This window comes from Podarcis liolepis (genome assembly GCF_965112155.1).
Source record: "Podarcis liolepis genome assembly, chromosome: 13".
Taxonomy (NCBI): domain Eukaryota; kingdom Metazoa; phylum Chordata; class Lepidosauria; order Squamata; family Lacertidae; genus Podarcis; species Podarcis liolepis.
Window position 1 is genome coordinate 58,199,505 of NC_139573.1, and position 19,013 is coordinate 58,218,517.

General features: G+C 47.8%; 1 protein-coding gene and 1 long non-coding RNA gene across 3 annotated transcripts in view; both read left to right on the forward strand.

The window, feature by feature from the left end:
- LOC310691278 overlaps positions 1–19,013 on the forward strand; it is a 125,658-nt gene that overhangs the window by 73,516 nt on the left and 33,129 nt on the right. The window lies entirely within an intron of this gene.
- The window catches only part of SGSM1 (small G protein signaling modulator 1), an 88,198-nt gene that overhangs the window by 36,056 nt on the left and 33,129 nt on the right, over positions 1–19,013 (forward strand). For both annotated transcript variants that reach the window (XR_014518420.1, XM_083470911.1), the window contains exons 6-12: positions 863–1,008; positions 1,501–1,632; positions 3,808–3,932; positions 7,354–7,421; positions 7,806–7,969; positions 12,713–12,842; positions 15,352–15,522. Coding sequence is in view for 1 of the 2 variants with exons in the window: in XM_083470911.1 (XP_083327037.1) it covers positions 863–1,008; positions 1,501–1,632; positions 3,808–3,932; positions 7,354–7,421; positions 7,806–7,969; positions 12,713–12,842; positions 15,352–15,522 (936 nt within the window). In the remaining variant the exon portion in view is untranslated. The remainder of the gene's footprint in view (positions 1–862; positions 1,009–1,500; positions 1,633–3,807; positions 3,933–7,353; positions 7,422–7,805; positions 7,970–12,712; positions 12,843–15,351; positions 15,523–19,013) is intronic.

Genomic DNA, 19,013 nt, shown 5'->3' on the forward strand with positions numbered 1-19,013 from the left:
TCAGGTCCCCTGCCCTTGCTCTATATCAGTTGGAGACTCAGGTTTGGGAAACCCTGCTCTAGGCAATAAGAGCCCCCACTCCTCAGTATATCTTATTGTATCAGCTAGGTTTCCCCCTTGGCTGTTTTCTGTTTCCTCTAATGAATGGAGAGAAGAGATGGGGATGCCTTCAGGGAAATGGGGGGGGGGCATACCTGCTCCCCAGTGCCCCCAACTGGAGCCCTGGAGAAAGTGGGTAGAGAAAAGTTTTTCTTCCTCTCTCATAACACTAGAACACATGGACATCCCTTGAAGATGAATGTGGGAAGATTGAGGAGAGATGCAAGAAAGTCCTTCTTCATGCAGCGCGTGGTTAAACTATAGAACTCCCTCCCACAGGAGGCAGTGATGGCCACCAACTGGGTTTGGGCAGATTCATGGAGAGAAGGGCTATCAGTGGCTCCTAGCCGCAATGGCTCTGCTCTGCCTTCACAGCTGGAGGCAGTAAATGCACCTGAATCCCAGTTGCTGGACGCTGCAGGAGGGAGACAGAACTTGTGCTCAGGCATTGCTTGTGGGTTTCACTTTGGGGCATCTGGCTGAACTCAGTGGGCCATCGGCCTGATTCAGCAGGCTCTCCTTGTGTTCTCATGCTCTTCATTATGGTGTCTCAAGGTTTTGGGTTCTTGCATCAAGGGCATGCTGCACACACTGGTACTCCGACCTTCTGGGATTTTCCCGATTAATTCAGTGCTCTGGAATTTGGTCCAGCTGGGGGGGGGGGCCTGTGTGTTTGGGGAGCAGTGGCAAATGGGGGATGGCCGCCTACCAGCTTGCTCTCCTTGTTTCCTCTGCCTGCCCTGCCTATTGCCTCCATCCACAGTGGGACCTTGTGCACTGGAGTACACCAAGATGAAGACCGCCGACCATTTCTGGACCGACCCCTCGGCTGACGAGCTGGTCCAGCGCCACCGAATCCACAGCTCTCACTGCCGCCAAGACTCGCCCACCAAACGCCCAGCTCTCTGTGTAGGTTTCAGAAGCTGCAGGGAAGCAGCTGGGACTGTGGGGCATGTGTGCACATGCACATGTGAGGTTATTGATGTCTTTGTGTCATGCATGTTGTGGGGAAGGTTCATGACCAACACATTAAAATCATCATTAAAGACAGCACTCTAAAACATTCAAAAGATAAAATCAGCAACCAGCTAAAAACCGATTAAAACATCCATCAACATTCTACATGTCTGGGTAGCCTTGTCTAAACAAAAACATTTTTAGCATGCGCTGAAAAGAGTACGGTGGAGGTGCCTGCCTGATGTCAATAGGCAGGGACTTCCAAAGTGTTTGGGTGCTGCCGTACTAAAATATTGATTCTTACAAAAGCAGAACAAGTATTACGTGGTGCCAGTTGCAGTGCCAGTTCTGCAGATCAAAGTGGTTAAGTGGGTGCATATGGCAGGTAAGGCAACCTAACAGGTAAACTGGTTCCAAGTTGATTTCCTGGCTGGATTCTCCTAGATTCAGAAGAGGCATTCCAGTGGAAGCATGGACGACCGGCTGTCTCTCTCGGCCAGAGACTACGTTGAGTCGCTGCACCAGAACTCCAGAGCCACACTCTTATACGGCAAAAATAATGTCTTGGTGCAGCCGGTGAGTAGAGCAAAGACAGTAGCCTCTCTGGGTCAGAAAGGAGTTGCTTTGAAACCAAATCTAGTAGCCACTAGCAAAGGTGGGAAGCACGATAAATCTTTTACCATGGTCAAAAGATCAATGCTGAAACACTGAGCATACATACAGTTATGCTAGCTGTGAGGAGAACGCAGGAAATTTGCAGAATGCTAGCAATTTCTCTCTCCACCCCCAACCATGGAGTGAGTAGAAATCTCTCTTCATAACCCTCTGGGCTCTGTAATGTCATGGCCCCCCAGTCATAAGAGCGGGAAACTGGCCTCTTAATTTTTTAACAGAGATTTTCAGGATGCAGAACAGACCCCCAGAGGGTGTTTGACCCTTGGCTATAACAGTATAACAATAGCTAGGCTGTCACAGGTTCCCCTGTACACATCTAGCAGATCCTGGAATGGGCATATCTAGTAGGATTGTGCTGTAAGCCATTCAGCTTGAGTTGACTCCCAGAGTGTGGTCCAGGGGGCACTTTCCCGAAGCTAAGCAGGGCCAGGTCTGGTCAGTGCCTGGATGGGAGGCATGCCTGGCAATGACATTGCTAGGTACTTAAAGAACGGCACATAGGTCAAATTTGCATAAAATCTACATATGTTGAGCTTTGTGTACAGAAGTCCCAGGTTCAATCCCCAGCATCTCCAGGTCCAGCTGGGAGATCCCCTGCCAGTCAGTGTAGACCAGGCTTCCTCAAACTCGGCCCTCCAGATTCTTTTGGCCTACAACTCCCATGATCCCTAGCTAGCAGGGCCAGTGGTCAGGGATGATGGGAATTGTAGTCTCAAAACATCTGGAGGGCCGAGGTTGAGGAAGCCTGGTGTAGACAATACTGAGCTAGATGAACCCAGGGTCACCTGGCAGCAGCTGTTCCATCAGGTGGCAGGAGAGGAGCGGAGAGAAGGGCCAGGGCCGTCTGACCAGCCTTGTTGGGCATGTCCTTCCATGGCATTTTTCTGGCCCAGCTGCCCATTAGAAGAATTCATTGAATTCAAAGTATTGCACTTGGGCAAAAAAAATGAGAGGCACAAATACAAGATGGGTGACACCTGGCTTGAAAGCAGTACATGTGAAAAGGATCTAGGAGTCTTGGTTGACCACAAACTTGACATGAGCCAACAGTGTGACGCGGCAGCTAAAAAAGCCAATGCAATTCTGGGCTGCATCAATAGGAGTATAGCATCTAGATCAAGGGAAGTAATAGTGCCACTGTATTCTGCTCTGGTCAGACCTCACCTGGAGTACTGTGTCCAGTTCTGGGCACCACAGTTCAAGAAGGACACTGACAAACTGGAACGTGTCCAGAGGAGGGCAACCAAAATGGTCAAAGGCCTGGAAACGATGCCTTATGAGGAACGGCTAAGGGAGCTGGGCATGTTTAGCCTGGAGAAGAGGAGGTTAAGGGGTGATATGATAGCCATGTTCCAATATATAAAAGGATGTCACATAGAGGAGGGAGAAAGGTTGTTTTCTGCTGCTCCAGAGAAGTGGACACGGAGCAATGGATCCAAACTACAAGAAAGAAGATTCCACCTAAACATTAGGAAGAACTTCCTGACAGTAAGAGCTGTTCGACAGTGGAATTTGCTGCCCAGGAGTGTGGTGGAGTCTCCTACTTTGGAGGTCTTTAAGCAGAGGCTTGACAATCATATGTCAGGAGTGCTCTGATGGTGTTTCCTGCTTGGCAGGGGGTTGGACTCGATGGCCCTTGTGGTCTCTTCCAACTCTATGATTCTATGATTCATAAATAAACACGTTGAGTTTGCTGATTTCCTCCTCCCTCCTGTTCCATTTTCTTTTTGTTCCATGTCTTTATGGATTATAAGGCTCTGGGAATCAGGATGGGCTGTAACTCAGTGGCAGAGCATCTGCTTTGCATACAGAAGGTCCCAAGTTCAAATCTCGGTATCTCCAGGCAGGGCTGGGAGAGAAGGACCCCCGTCTGAAACACAGAGGAGCTGCTGCCAGTCAGTGCAGACAGTACTGAGCTAGACGGACCAAGGGACTGACTCCGTAGATGGCTGCTTGCTTTGCTAATCCTTTCTTTGCTGTATAGCAGAATAATTAAAGAAAAAGCACCAAATAGATATTTAAATAATTAAATAATTAAAAAGCAAACAACTCTTCTTCCTGTTCCTCTTTTCTTAGCGGGACGATATGGAGTCCATCCCAGGATATTTGTCCCTTCACCAGACTGCTGACGTCATGACTCTCAAGTGGACCCCAAACCAACTGATGAATGGCTCTGTGGGTGATCTGGACTATGAGAAAAGGTGAGCAGCACAGAGAATAGATTATCCTAATTATTTTTATCCTAATAACAGGATAAAAAAGCAGCATAAAAAGAAACTAAAGTAAGCAGCAACATTATAAGCTCAGTCAGTAGAGCATGAGCATCTCAGGGTTGTGGGCTTGAGCCCCAGGTTGGGCAAAAGGGGTTGGACTGGATGACCCTCATGGTCCCTTCCAACACTTCTATGATTCCATGAAAAAGTATAGTCAGTCACCCACTCCAAAAGAAGAAAATTAACAAAAGGCTAGTCCCTGCAGCGGTTAAGTTGCTGCAGCACAGAATTTATCCACCTTGAAAACAATTGATCAGCCTCCCTCAACCTGATGCCTTGCAGATGCTGTGGACAGCAACTCCCATTAGCGCTAGCTGGGGCTGATGGGAGTTGTAGTTGAAAACACCTGGAAGGCACCAGGCTGGGGGAGGCTGCAATGGCTGCGTTTTGACCTGACAGGAGTATTTTGACCTGAAAGGATGTCATATGCTTTGGAGCTTCCTGGCCGATTTAATTAGAGGAGTTGGATACAGATTTCTGTGTAGATCTTGGCAAAAGGAGCCCTGCAGGGGAGCCCAAACCATCTGTGGGCACCAGGAGGAAGGAGGCTGGGCTACACAGGGGTGGGAGGGTGGGGGAGCTTTCTTCGCTTCTTAGACAAATTCATCGCTAGGAGAGAGCTATCGATGGCTCCTGGCCACCATGGCTCTGCTCTGCCTCCACAGTCAGAGGCAGCTGTGCTTCTGAATCCCAGCTGCTCAAAAGACGACTCTAGTGCACAGGTCCTGCACAGGCATCTGGTTGGCCCCTGTGAGAACAGGATGCTGGCTGAGATGGGCCCCTGGCCGGATCCAGCAGGCTTTGCTTATCAGCAGCTGTGCTTGTCCAGATTCCTGCTGACTCCTCCTTCCGCTGGGTGGGGCTCCGTATTCTGGCCTCAAGCACGTTGTCCCAGCTGCTGCATTTCCTCAAAGGTCAAGGGGAAACCGCCTGCTTTCCTGTGTTTGCTTTTGCAAGGCCTCAGGAAGCATGGCTGCACTTTTTAAGCTTGGGCAAAGAGAAGTGAAAGGCAAATGAAACCCCAAAAGGTTCAGTCACCGCCTTTTGAAGAAGGATCTGAAGGGTCGGAGCTTGTCTTGCCCACTCAGGCTCCTCCATTTAAAGCACTACAGTGGCACCTCGGGTTAAGTACTTAATTCCTTCCGGAGGTCCATTCTTAACCTGAAACTGTTCTTAACCTGAAGCACCACTTTAGCTAATGGGCCTCCTGCTGCCGCCGCGCTGCTGGAGCACAATTTCTGTTCTTATCCGGAAGCAATGTTCTTAACCTGAAGCACTATTTCTGGGTTAGCCAGAATGTGTAACCTGAAGCGTATGTTACCTGAAGCGTATGTAACCCGAGGTACTACTGTATAACTCCACTTAAAAGAATCATGGCGTACCCCCAAATAATTCTAGGAAGTGTAGTTTGGGAAGGGTGCTGAGAGTTACATAGGGACTCCTCTTCCCCTCCCAGAGTTACAATTTTCAGAGTGGCTTAACAGTCAATCCCTTTTCAGCAGAAACTGAAAGAGGAATGTGGGGTGTCTGTCTCCTAATATCTCTCAGGGGCCTTAACATTTGAAATAATTGTGTGAATGAGGATTCTAACATTTAAGTCACTTAAACGTTTCAATAAAGCTGAAACGCAACATACAGCAATTCAGTTTTTATGCAGATTTCTATTCACTGTGATTTAACACTCAAGAGCACTTTTCACGCAGCAGAGGAAGAAAGAGCACTCGGATACAGAGCTTTCAAGTGTGAATCATGCCTGGGAAGGGAGGAGGAAAAGGTGAATAAGTCCTTAGTTGTGCTGGTCAAGGGTTAGGAGGAGAGGAGGGCTGCTCAGCGTCAGAGCCAGTGCACCCTCTGCCGGGTTGAGGCAGAATGGCCGGCACTCTTCATACTGCTTTGTGCCAGTTGTCAGCAGGGATTTTCTGAGCGAAAGCCTGGACCTTCCGCCAAAGCCAAACACACACACACAAAGAGAGAGAGAGTGCCATCCTTGCTCATGTTGCTTGTCAACCTCCCCCCCACCCCACTCCTTCTACTCCCTGGCCGCCACCCTCCTCCCCATTGGGCAGGTGCTGCCTAGCTAGCCTCTAAGTTTGTCATCACACTTTTTTTCACAGTGCTACCTACTGGTGGTTGCGTGAACTGCAGAGCATAACAACAGCCTTAGATGGTTATGTATACAGTGGTACCTTGGGTTACAGATGCTTCAGGTTACAGACGCTTCAGGTTACAGACTCCGCTAACCCATAAATATTACCTCGGGTTAAGAACTTTGCCTCAGATAAAAATTTTGAAGAGAGGGAAAGGATTTGCTGAAATGAATACAAAAAAGGGAGGTGTGAGGAGGTCAGAGAAACAAGCAAATGAAAGATAAGTTATGGGAAGGCTTGATTTGTTTTTTTGTTTTTTGTTTTTAATTGTTTCTATTTTTCTGTTTTTTTATTGTGATGTGTTGTTTTGCTATTGTTTAATTTGGTGTTTTTTCTTTCGCCTTTTTGTAAACTTAAAACCTTAATAAATACTATTTAAAAAATAAAAAAAGAACTTTGCCTCAGGATGAGAACAGAAATCGCACGGCCGCAGCGATTAACCTCAGGTTAAGAACAGTTTCAGGTTAAGAACGGACCTCCAGAACGAATTAAGTTCTTAACCCGAGGTACCACTGTATAAGAAGATATATCTAGATAATGGTCAATGGTGGTGTCTTAACAGGTTTAGAATCATAGAATTGTAGTGTTCAAAGGGACCACGAGGGTCATCTAGTCCAACCCTCTGCAATGCAGGAATCTTTCGCCCCATTGGTGCTTGAACCCACAACCCTGAGATTAAGAGTCTCCTGCTCTACAGACTGAGTTATCCCAGGTTTCCTGCTGAAATGTAATTATGCAGAGTTGCACCAGCCATACTGGTAGCTTAAATGATAGCTTCAGCTGCCAATCAGCAATGCTGCCATCATCTCTACAGGTGAGCTAAATTTTCATAACCAGCTCTTGCAATTTCAGTGGTCCAACAGGTGGGAGCCAGTCTGAAAGATGACGCATCAATTGCATGTTAACTCAGAACTTCAATATTATTCACTAAATTGGTACAAAAACTGGTAGCATAGATGTAGTGAAAATTGCAGCTTCATTTTTTAAAGTGAGAGAACTCACTGTGGAAGGATTCTCTAATATTGTGGAACTTACTGCCACAGAATTTGGGATGGGTCTCTTTTTTTCGTTGAGCATTTGCCAGGAGTTTAGTTTTGCTTATTCCCACTCCATTTTCTTCCTGTTAGAGGTGGATGTGGGGCTGACCCTTCAGGGAGTTTTCTGAGGGTGACCCCAATGGGCTTTGTTCTTCCCTCTCACAGCATCTACTGGGACTACGCCATGACCATCCGCCTGGAGGACATTGTCTACCTCCACTGCCACCAGCAAGGTAAGAGAGGGGCTGGTTCCACTACAGAATCTGCTTTGGTCGCCCTGTCTGGTGGTCAGTCCAGTTTGGGCTCTGGCTCCACCCACGACTGACCTAGAGGGGAAGCAGGAGAGAAGCACCCCATTCTCTGGAAAGAGAGTAGAAGCTTCTCCACATCAAAACCAGAAACCTGTTGTATGTACGAGGGGATTTAAAGGGCGCACGAGGGGTGCATTGTCGACATTAAGCAGAGGTGTGGGTGGCCCTAGGCCATTTGGGGGTGGGGGCAACAAAATGCTTCTGGCTCCCCCTGGAGGCCAGTGGGGTTTCTTTGGACAGAATCTGGTTCTCACCTCTTCCCTCTTTTCCATCTCTCTCCCCTCACCCGCTTTCTCTTGCCAATAGTAGACAGTGGGGGCACAGTTGTCCTGGTAAGCCAAGACGGCATCCAGCGCCCACCACTACGATTCCCCAAAGGTGGGCACCTCCTGCAGTTCCTCTCCTGCCTAGAAAATGGGCTCCTGCCCCATGGCCAGCTGGACCCCCCTCTGTGGTCACAGAGGGGGAAGGTAAGGCTGGCTGCAGCCAGGGGGAGTGAGGGTGGCCTCTCATGGGTTGGCCTCTCACAGCTCGGGACTGGTAATCTCCACTCAAAAATGACTTTGTAGAGCTGGAAAAGGACAACTGAGGTGATCAAGGGGGGTGGAGAACCCTCCTACAAGGAAAGGCTGCAGGGCTTTGGACATTATAGTTTAGAGAAAAGGCAAATCATGGCTTATCCACACCCTTTTGCCCTGATCTTTGCAGCCACAGTCCACACTTAAAAGCTCCATGTCCAAACATTTATTCTTCTTTCTTTGGCTCCAAGCTGTCCCCACAAAAACCCATTCTTTAAAGCTCAATCGGAGCAAACGTCAATTTGGGTTTTCTGCTGAATGACATTTGCTCGCTCTGATTAAGCTTCAAAGAATGGGGTTTTGTGGGGAAAGCTCTGAGCAAAAAAAGCACAACCCCAACCCCTGCTCAGACCTGGAGCTTTTAAGTGCAGTCTGTGCCTGGAGACAGTGGAGGAAAGGCAAATGTGCATAAGGCCTAAGAGGAAACCTGATGGAAGTTTATGAAGTCATGCATGGCATGGAGAAAGTGGAGAGGGAAATGTTTTTCTCCTTCTGTCATTACATTAGAACTCATGGGCATCCAATGAAGTTGAAGATTTTAAGGTATATAGACAACAGAAAGGCCTTCTTCACATAGTAAAACTCTGGAACTCCCTCCCACAGGAGGCAGTAATGGCCTCCAACTGAGATGGCTTTAAAAGAGGACTAGACAAATTCATAGAGGACGAGAGGCCTATCAATGGCTACTGGCTACGATGGCTGCACTCTGCCTACAAGGTCAGAGGCCGCAGTGCTTCTGAATGCCAGTTGCTGGAAACCACTGGAAGGGAGAGGACTCTTGCGTTTGATTCCTGCTTGTGGGCTTGGCAGAAGAGGCATCTGGTTGGCCACTCTCAGGACAGGATGCTGGACCAGATGGGCCTCACTGGATGGATCCAGCAGGCTCTTCATGGGCTCTGGAAGTGGCAGGTGCAAGAAGGGCTTTGTGGGTCTTCTTTTCTTCTGCTTTGCTTTTAGAGGGGTTGAGGAAGGTATAGGCCTCAGGAGCCCATCGAGGGCACCTGCTGGAGCTCAAGGTCTGCAAGGGGAAGCCCCTCGGCTCAGGCCCCAGTGGCACCTCCAGGGAGGGCTGAGCAGGAGGCTCTGGGTGTATTCTATCTGGAGTCAAATCGTGTGATTCTAATCCTGCATATAGGTTTTAAAAAATATTAATATTCTTCTGAATATCAGTACTGTAGCTAGAAATCACAGGAGGAGAACGTGATCTTGTGCATGGGTCCTGCTTGTGGGTTTCCCATTGGAGCATCTGGTTGGCCACTGTGAGAACAGGATTCTGGACTGGACAGGCACTGGCCTGATCCAGAGGCTCTTCTGATGTTCTTTCCGGAATGAACCCTTGTCATGAAATATTGTTTTAATCAAATTTAAAAACTGAACGAAGAAAATCAGACTTGAAAAGCAACGAGGGAAAGCTGTGCTAGGGAGGGAAACCTCTGTGATAAGGGGAGACTGTTCTCACCCCCACCCCTTCTCCCCCATGGAAATGTGAGCTTGGCCTTAGGCATTCAGGAAGTTGTGTTAGATTGAGTCAAATAGTAGATCCATCAAGTTTCGTATTGGTTTCGCAGACTGGCAGTGGTTCTCCACAGTTTCAGACGGGATAGTTCCTCACATTGGATGGGAAGGCTATGGAAGTCTGAGCCTGGGACTGAGCCTGCTCTGGCACTGGCTTGGTCGTTGTACTGCACTAAATGAGGCAGCCACATTTCTGAAGATCTTTGTTTCCTCCAAGTCTGGTCCTGACTGAAAGGATGCTGGAATCAACAAGGCAGACCCACATGACCTGAAGGTGCTGCTGTGCAATGCCCAGTCAATGATCCACAAGACCACCGCCATGCATGACTTGATTGTGGATGGAGAAATGAGGTTGGATGAGGCAGATGGGTCTGTCCTTGCCGCTGCTTGTCCACCAGGTTTCTCTTACGCACAGCAACCCAGGTCATGTGGGCGGGGAGGGGGGGGTTGCAGTGATCTTTAGTAAGTCATTAGCCTGCACCAGGCGTCCTATTGGGGCGCCAGTTTTCTGAGTGCATGTTCTGGAGCTTGGGCAATAGAGGCAGTGCAGGATTCCTATTACTGTACTAACTTCCCTACTGCATCAAGGATTCCCTGCCTGAGCTGCTTCAGGTTGTAGTGGATGTTCTCCTGAAGAAACCTAGTTTGGTTATCCTAGGGGATTTTAACATCCATGCTGACACAACCTTACAAGGAACCGCTTGGGACTTTGTGGAACGCATGGCCTCCATGGGGCCGTCCCTGAATAAGTTTGGCCCAACTCATAGCCACGGACATGCCTTAGACCTGGTGTTCACCTCCATGGACGGGGGTGATCTGACAATTAAGTAAAACTGAAACAAAAGAGGTGCCATGGTCAGATCACTTAGTGCAACTGGACTTCTCTGCGACCCTTCCCCTCTGCAGGGAGGTGGGACCGATTCAGATGGTCCGCCCCCACCACTTAATGAATCCAGATAGTTTCCAGGGAGTGGTAGGGGATGTTTTATCCCATGTTGATGGCCTTTCAGCTGATTCCTTGGTGGCCCGCTGGAATGTGGAGTTAACCAGGGCTATCGACTGTCTGGATCCGAAGCACCCTCTCCGATTGCATGGAGCCTGGACAACCCCATGGTTTTCCCCGGAGCTGAGGGCGATGAAACAATCGCTGAGATGGCTAGAGCACCAGTGGCAGAAAACTCATTCTGAATCTGACCTGACACGGGTTACAGCTCAACGTCGAGCCTACCAAGTGACGATAGCAATGGCGAAGAGAACCTTCTTCACCACCTCTATTGCATCTGCAGAAAACAGCAGCAGGAGACTCTTTCAGGTGGTTCACAATCTAATGGAACCACCTTCACCATCGGGGCCTGGTGACAGCCCCAATATCTTCTGCAATGATTTTGCAAAGTCTTTTGCAGATTAAAGTCACTCAGACTCCACCGTAGGAGCAGGGCCAGGGCGAGAGAGTGCTAGAGTCCTGTCTAGACAAGTTGCATAGGATCAGTTCCAATCTGTTACCTCTGAGGATGTGGACAAGTGAAACTGACCAAACTGAGGCTGCTTGGACAAGTGAAACTGACCAAAACATCCTCAGTCACACTGGTCAAGGATCTCCAGTGTGCCGGGGATTGAGGTGATAGCTGTTTCTAGTTCTGCTGGATCTCTCAGTGGCTTTGATACCATCGAACCATGACATCCTTCTGGACCATCTAGAGCAGTGTTTCCCAACCTTGGGCCTCCAGCTGTTTTTGAACTACAATTCCCATCATCCCTGATCTTGCTAGCTAGGGATGATGGGAGTTGTAGTCCAAAAACAGCTGGAGGCCCAAGGTTGGGAAACACTGCTCTAGAGGAGCTGGGAGCTGGGGGCACTGTCATACAGTGGTTCCACTCCTGGGTTGTGTCCAGAAAGTGGTGTTGGGGGATGAGTGTTCAGACCCCTGGGCTCTCACTTGTGGGGTGCCTCAGGGTTCTGTTCTCTCTCCCATGCTCATATAGAAGCCACTGGGAGAGATCATCAGGGGGGTTGGGTTGAGTGTTCATCAGTATGCGGATGATACCCAGCTCTATCTCTCTTTTCATTCAGAACCAATGAAGGCAGTGAAGGTCCTGTGTGAGTGTCTGGAGGCAGTTGGAGGATGGATGGCGGCTAATGGATTGAGGTTGAATCCTGACAAGACAGAAGTACTGTTTTTAGGGGACAGGGGACGGGCAGGTGTGGGGGACTTCCCGATCCTGAATGGGGTAACTGTGCCCCTGAAGGACCAGGTGTGCAGCCTGGGAGTCATTTTGGACTTGCAGCTGTTCATGGAGGTGCAGGTCAGTTCTGTGTCCAGGGCAGCTGTTTACCAGCTTCATCTAGTACGCAGGCTGAGACCCTACCTGCCCGCAGACTGTCTCGCCAGAGTGGTGCATGCTCTAGTTATCTCCCGCTTGGACTAGTGCAATGCACTCTATGTGGGGCTACCTTTGAAGGGACCTGGAAATTACAACTAATCCAGAATGCGGCAGCTAGACTGGTGACTGGGAGTGGCACCGAGACCATATAAAGCAGGCTTCTTCAACCTTGGCCCTCCAGATGTTTTGAGACTACAATTCCCATCATCCCTAGCTAGGTATCATGGGAGTTGCAGGCCAAAAACATCTGGAGGGCTGAGGTTGAGGAAGCCTGATATAAAGGACCTTCATTGGCTCCCAGTGCGTTTCTGAGCACAGTTCAAAGTGTTGGTACTGACCTTTAAAGCCCTAAACTGCCTCAGCCCTACATACCTGAAGGAGCTTTTTCGTTCCCATCGTTTAGCCCCGGACACTGAGATCCTCCTCCAAGGGTCTTCTGCTGGTTCCCTCACTGTGAGAAGCGAGGTTGCGGGGAACCAGGCACAGGGCCTTCTCAGTAGTGGCACCCTCCCTGTGGAACACCCTCCCTTCAGATGTCAAGGAAATAAACAACTATCTGACTTTTAGAAGAAATCTGAAGGCAACCCTGTTCAGGGAAGTTTTAAATGTTTGATGTTTTAGTATGTTCTGATATATGCTGTGAGCCGCCCAGAGTGGCTGGGGAAACCCAGCCAGATGGGTGGGGTATAAATAATAAAATTATTGTTATTAATAATAATTTTGTTTGACTCCTCAAAGGGGAAGGTGTTTCCAAAGCTGAAGAAGCGAAGCCCCCAGGGGTCCTCGGAGTCAGCATCAGACAAGGAGGAGGAGGAGGCAACCGATTACGTTTTCCGGATCCTCTATCCTGGCCTTCAGTCAGAGTTTGGTAAGGTTGCTCGCCTGGTAGAAACTGAGAAAGCTGACATAGTTATCTTAAATAAGATTTTTTTTTCCACCTTAGGCTAACTTTTAATTTTGCTACATGTTATAAACATATAGGAGTGTATTCCATTCATATTTCATAAGCCATATTTATTATGCCATTGTAGCCTGCCTTCCATGCCCTGAGGAATACCAAGGAATGCTCAGAGGGGTGCATGATCCAGTTTGGAGACATTAAAATTCGGCACCAAGGAATGTTCATGTCCACCACCAGTATAAATTATGGAAATTTGCTTACTTTGTGTCAGGCATGGAGAGTCCTCCCCTCCCTTCGGTAACTTCACAGATAAGAATTAATGAGCAGCTGATAGATCTATAGTCCTTTTATTACAGCATCATGTTGAGGGCACAAATACACAGCTCTCCACAAGGAAGGCAGTTGGCTAGGCTAATCCTCTTTCCGGCTTCCGCAGCATTTTGGGCGCCAACGGGAAGTTCCTCCCTCTGACTCCTTTGTTCCCTGATACATTTGGACCTCCAAGTCTGGGGGGAGGTCCCTCACGCTTTCAAGTGACAAGACAACTAGCTGCCCCTCCCTTCTGGTTCTGTCATCATTATCTCGTAACTGAGTAACTCCCCCAAGCTGTTCAGTTTCTGCCTGTCTCTGCTTCTGAACACGCTGTGGACAAGGGGGGGGGGGCGACTCTTCCCCCTCCAGCTCTCCATTGGAGAGAAGCTGGTCTGCCATAGAATGCATTCCCCAGTCCTCGTCTTCTTCCCTGACACTTTGCATAATGTATTATACAGTCCTTACCATGCTTTTTAACATCTACATGAAGCCGCTGGGAGATCATCAGGGGGTTTGGGCTGGGTGTCCATCAATATGCGGATGATACCCAGCTCTACCTCTCTTTCAAATCAGAACCAGTGAAGGCGGTGAAGGTCCTGTGTGAGTGCCTGGAGGGGGTTGGAGGATGGATGGCGGCTAATGGATTGAGGTTGAATCCTGACAAGACAGAAGTACTGTTCTTGGGGGACGAGGGACAGGTGGGTGTGGGGGACTTCCCAATCCTGAATGGGGTAACTGTGCCCCTGAAGGACCAGGTGCGCAGCCTGGGAGTTATTTTGGACTCACAGCTGTCTATGGAGGCGCAGGTCAATTCTGTGTCCAGGGCAGCTGTTTACCAACTCCATCTGGTATGCAGGCCGAGACCCTATCTGCCCGCAGACTGTCTCGCCAGCGTGGTGCATGCTCTAGTTATCTCACGCTTGGACTACTGCAACGCGCTCTACATGGGGCTACCTTTGAAGGTGACTCGGAAACGACAACTAATCCAGAATGCAGCAGCTAGACTGGTGACTGGGGGCGGCCGCCAAGACCATATAAAACCGGTCCTGAAAGACCTACCGGTACATTGGTTCCCAGTACATTTCCGAGCACAATTCAAAGTGTTGGTGCTGATCTTTAAAGCCCTAAATGGCCTCGGCCCAGTATACCTGAAGGAGCGTCTCCACTCCCATCGTTCTGCCCGGACACTGAGATCCAGCGCCAAGGGCCTTCTGGCGGTTCCCTCATTGCGAGAAGCCAAGTTACAGGGAACCAGGCAGAGGACCTTCTCGGTAGTGGCACCCGCCCTGTGGAACGCCCTCCCACCAGATGTCAAAGAGAAAAACACTACCTGACATTTAGAAGACATCTGAAGGCAGACCTGTTCAGGGAAGTTTTTAATGTGTGACATTTTAATGTATTTTTAATCTTTGTTGGAAGCTGCCCAGAGTGGCTTGGGAAACCACTATTACTATTACTGATTTGCATATTTTATTCATGGTTTGCTCACTCGGAGCTGTGTAAGGCGCTGGCGTCCCAGCCAGTCTCTGGCTTCTGAAGTTTCAGCCAGCGTTGCCCACACTTTGGGAGCTTGCTTTCATAAGGATTAGAAATCTGTACTTGTATTTAAATATATTAATAAATGGAAGCTGGGGAAACTGAATCCTCCATCAAACATCAAAGGGTGTGTATTTGCTCTGCTCTCTCTAGATGTTGACTGACTCCCAACTCCTATCGTGTTGGTGATCTTAATTATTGTTCTTTTCATTTATATCCAACCTTTTCATCCAAGGAGCTCAAGTTGGTATACATAATTCTCCTCCCTGTTTTATCCTCACAACACCCCTGGGAGGTAGGTGAGGCTGAGAGGCAGTGACTGGCCCCCAAGGCCACTCATGGAACTTCATGGCTGAGTGAGGATTTGAATCCTTTTCTCCCAAGTCCTAAGCCCAACACTCTAACCACTAGGCCACACTGGCTCTCTTTTGCTTTCCCATAGGGGGATTTCTGGCCAGTGATGGATTTTTCTACTATTCCTAGAATCGTAGAGTTGGAACCAACCCTCAGCAATGTGGGAATCACAGCTAGTGAGTTCCTAGTGTGTTTTTCCTTTTTCCAGGCTTGAGGAAGCGGCATGGACTGTGCCCGCCTTCATGTTTTGCCTTTTCTCTCCCTTCCTCTTTAGTGGTTGTTAACCACCCTTCTTGCCTTCCCTCCACCTCTACTGCCGCTGGGAAAGAAAAGGCCTGGATGCGTCGGACCTCTGGCAGAGTGGTGGTGATGCCCAAATGGTCTCTGAGTCTTCCTGAGGCAACGGCTCCCCTTCTGGTCACGTTGGGGTCCAGCCCACACTTGTGTAATGTTGTTGTTGGCTCATGGAGGGTGCTTCTTGCTTTTGGCTTGGCAGCTGGGGCAGATGCTGGCATTTATGAATCTGGGCAGGGCAGGCAGCTGGGATCCTCCTCTTCCCCATCTTTTTCCTTGGCTCATTCCCTTGGGCTGCTTTGCCTGGAGGCACACAAGCAGAAGAAGCAAGTTCATTTAATTCATAACATTTATATACACCGTGGTTGTAAGAAAAAAAAAGTGGTTTACAAGAAGAATAAAACAATAAAATTATTTTTTTTAAACCCTATGTAAAACATTTTTTAAAAATTAACGTTAATGAGCTAAAAACAGATTTAAACATACATCAATTTTCTGCATGTCTGGACAGGATTGTCTAATTTTTTTTTAGCAGGTACCGAAAAGGGTACAGCAATTCCACCTGCCTGATGTCAACAGGCAAGGAGTTCCAAAGTGTGCAGGTGCTGCCAAACTAAAACATTGCTTTCTTACAAATGCAGAACAGTATTATGTGGCACCTGTAAGAGTGACTGTGATTAGGGCTGCTGCCCAGTTTAAAGAAATCTTAATAGATTGATCATACAATGCTTTTAAAACCAATGAACTGATTAGACCTGCATGTCCATAAAATACTCACCACTGTGAAGGAAAAGCGGCCTCCTTTCTTCCCTCTGTAATGTAATGGTGTGCTGCATGTGTCACAGCTGGCCCCAATCCCTTCTGTGTTAGGAGGAGGAGGTGGAGATGCCTGATGCCCACAGATGCATAAATAGCTATACCAATTAACATTTAAAAAAATGAAAACCGTGAAATCTATTGTCCAATTAAATCAGAGGCATGTTTTAATGGATCTAATCGCTTTTAGTAGTGATATAATGTTGCTGTCATACTTCTTGTTGGTTATAATCTGAGGCAGATGAAAGGAAGGAGGCAACGGAGCTCAAATGAAAAATGTCCTTTAACAGATCAGCAGCTGCAGCCACCTCTGCAGAGATGGAGCCATCCCTCTTGCTGCCCAAAGGATGATCTGGGGAAGACTTTGTCCTCTCCAGGTTCCTGTCGGGTCAGCCCCTCTCCCTTTTGGATCTCAGGCTGGAGGGGACAAGGGCTGGGTTGGCTTTGCCCTGCAGCCAAGAATTGGCCCAGCAGACCTCAGCATGACTTTCCCCAGTGTCACTATGGGGACATTATTGTTGTTAATGCTTGGGTCCTTCCTTTCCACCAAATGATACTTGAGGCATCTGATAGTAACATGGAAAACTGTCAATCAGCTGACCTTTGAAAAACACGGTGCTGTTTTTTCATTTCTCCTAGAAAGCAATAGATCTGCTTTGTGCCTTCATTTTTAAATTGATTAGTTAAAAGCCCAGGCAGTTCACCTGAATAGGTTGGTTGATGTAGGATTTAGCAAATACCAGCAGACACAAAGCCTGCTTCTCTGTGCAGAGTGACCTTCCTGCTGTGATCTGAATCAAAATGTTCCTCCCACCCTCCTTGAATTCACATTCCCCATTTCCCCTGCATAGAGTTTAGAGAGCAAGATATGGCTTTTGCGTCCTCCTGTGGTCCAATTCTTGTTGGGTGGAGGAAGGCTCCATTGCCCCGTCCCTCAAGAACAATCTGCTCCAGGGATGCTCTTTCTTCTTGTATCAAAGCATTTGGCATCCTTTCCAAAACTCATTTAGGCCATGGTGCTCCAGTGGGACATGTAGGGGTGATTCATGGAAATTTCCCTTCAATCATTTTGGTGTGGTAAAATTGTTTCAAAGTGTCTCTGCTGCAGATTTGGAGTCAGCATGTCATTGCAGGGCTCCTGCAAGCCAGTTAGATGAGAGCTTGTAATTGGAAGGCACATCAGAGCCTTTGCTCTGATGTGAAACCAGCCAGGGATTATTTTGAAAGTTTTGCTGTGAATTGTAATTTAGCTGCCTCACAGTTCTTAAGTGCTTAGCCAGTTCTCCATGAAGTTTACTGTGACATGGTGAGCACTTAAGGTTAGTTGTTTCTGGGATAGCCAACATGGCCGCCGGATATTGCTGGACTACAACCTCCCAACACGCACACCTAGTTTAGCCCAATGGTCCTGGACAATGGGAGTTGTAGTCCAACAGGGTTGGCTACCCTGAGAAAGGGTTTGTATCTTTCCCTTCATCAAAGATCCCACAGTGATTTGCAAGATTTCAAAAATACAACATATATTTTATAACAAGACAGAAAATGTGAACTGGATTCTGGAAAAAGTACCGTATTTTTTGCTCTATAAGACTCACTTTTCCCCTCCTAAATAGTAAGGGGAAATGTGTGTGCGTCTTATAGAGCGAAAAATACGGTATATAGATAGGTAAAAGGTAAAGGTAAAGGACCCCTGACAGTTAAGTCCAGTTGCGAACAACTCTGGGGTTGCGGCGTTCATCTCGCTTTATTGGCTGAGGGAGCCAGCGTACAGCTTCCGGGTCATGTGGCCAGCATGACTAAGCCGCTTCTGGCAAACCAGAGCAGCACACGGAAACGCTGTTTACCTTCCTGCCGGAGCGGTACCTATTTATCTACTTGCACTTTGTTGTGTTTTTTTTAAGAATATTTTTTTATTAACCGACCAATCACATCAAATCAAACCAAATTACATAAATTCCAAATTACACAGCCGAATTTTAAATTTTTGTTGGGGGTACCCATATTTCAAGTTCCAAAGGGGATCCAATCAACTTCTTGCTTCTTACTGCTGTTTTAATGTCCACAAATCTAACCTTATAATGTTCACAGTACTATCCAGTCCTTTCTTATTGTTTTTTCCACATCTCTTGTTGTAATTTTCATATATTTTTCCTTTCTCTTTGTGACCTCAAGCTGGTTAGAACAGTTTGTAATCCTGCGTGGATATTATTTTTTTTATCCAGTAGCCATATCCAGACGTTTTCCATATAACATCACTTCCATACATCAAAACAGTCTTAGCATCATTAATCTTCACCAATCTGCCTCCTTTCTCAAAACCTCTGAGGAGATTCACCAGGAATGCAGTCTGAAAACAGGTCCGTTCCTCCTCCCGGCTATAAATCCTTTGGCAAGATGGCGACTCCAAATTAATTGCTGCGCCATTCCAAAAGTTCTTATTGCTTCTCCATCTCCATAAAGCATACTTTTGGTTAAAGTTTATCTCCACACAGACCTTAATCATCCTGCTTGGGTCAGTTCAACCCACGATTCTAATGAGGAGGGGTTCTTGTAAATCACATAGAAGGAAAGTAAAAAATGTCCCGTCCCCCCATTCAGTCCCGTTGTCAACATACCCAGCCTTTGGTGTATCTTCATCGTAAAATATTCCTGTTTCTCCAACCCATCGTCTTCTTTTGCAGAGGTCACTTAAATTAGCAGACTTCACTCCCCTTCTTCACTTGAAATATGTGCACTTGCTTCTTTTGTAATTAATTATTCCAAATTGCTGCAGCTAGTGCGCGATCAGAGACAGCGTCCAGGAGAGCCGAGGTCCACACGGGGGCA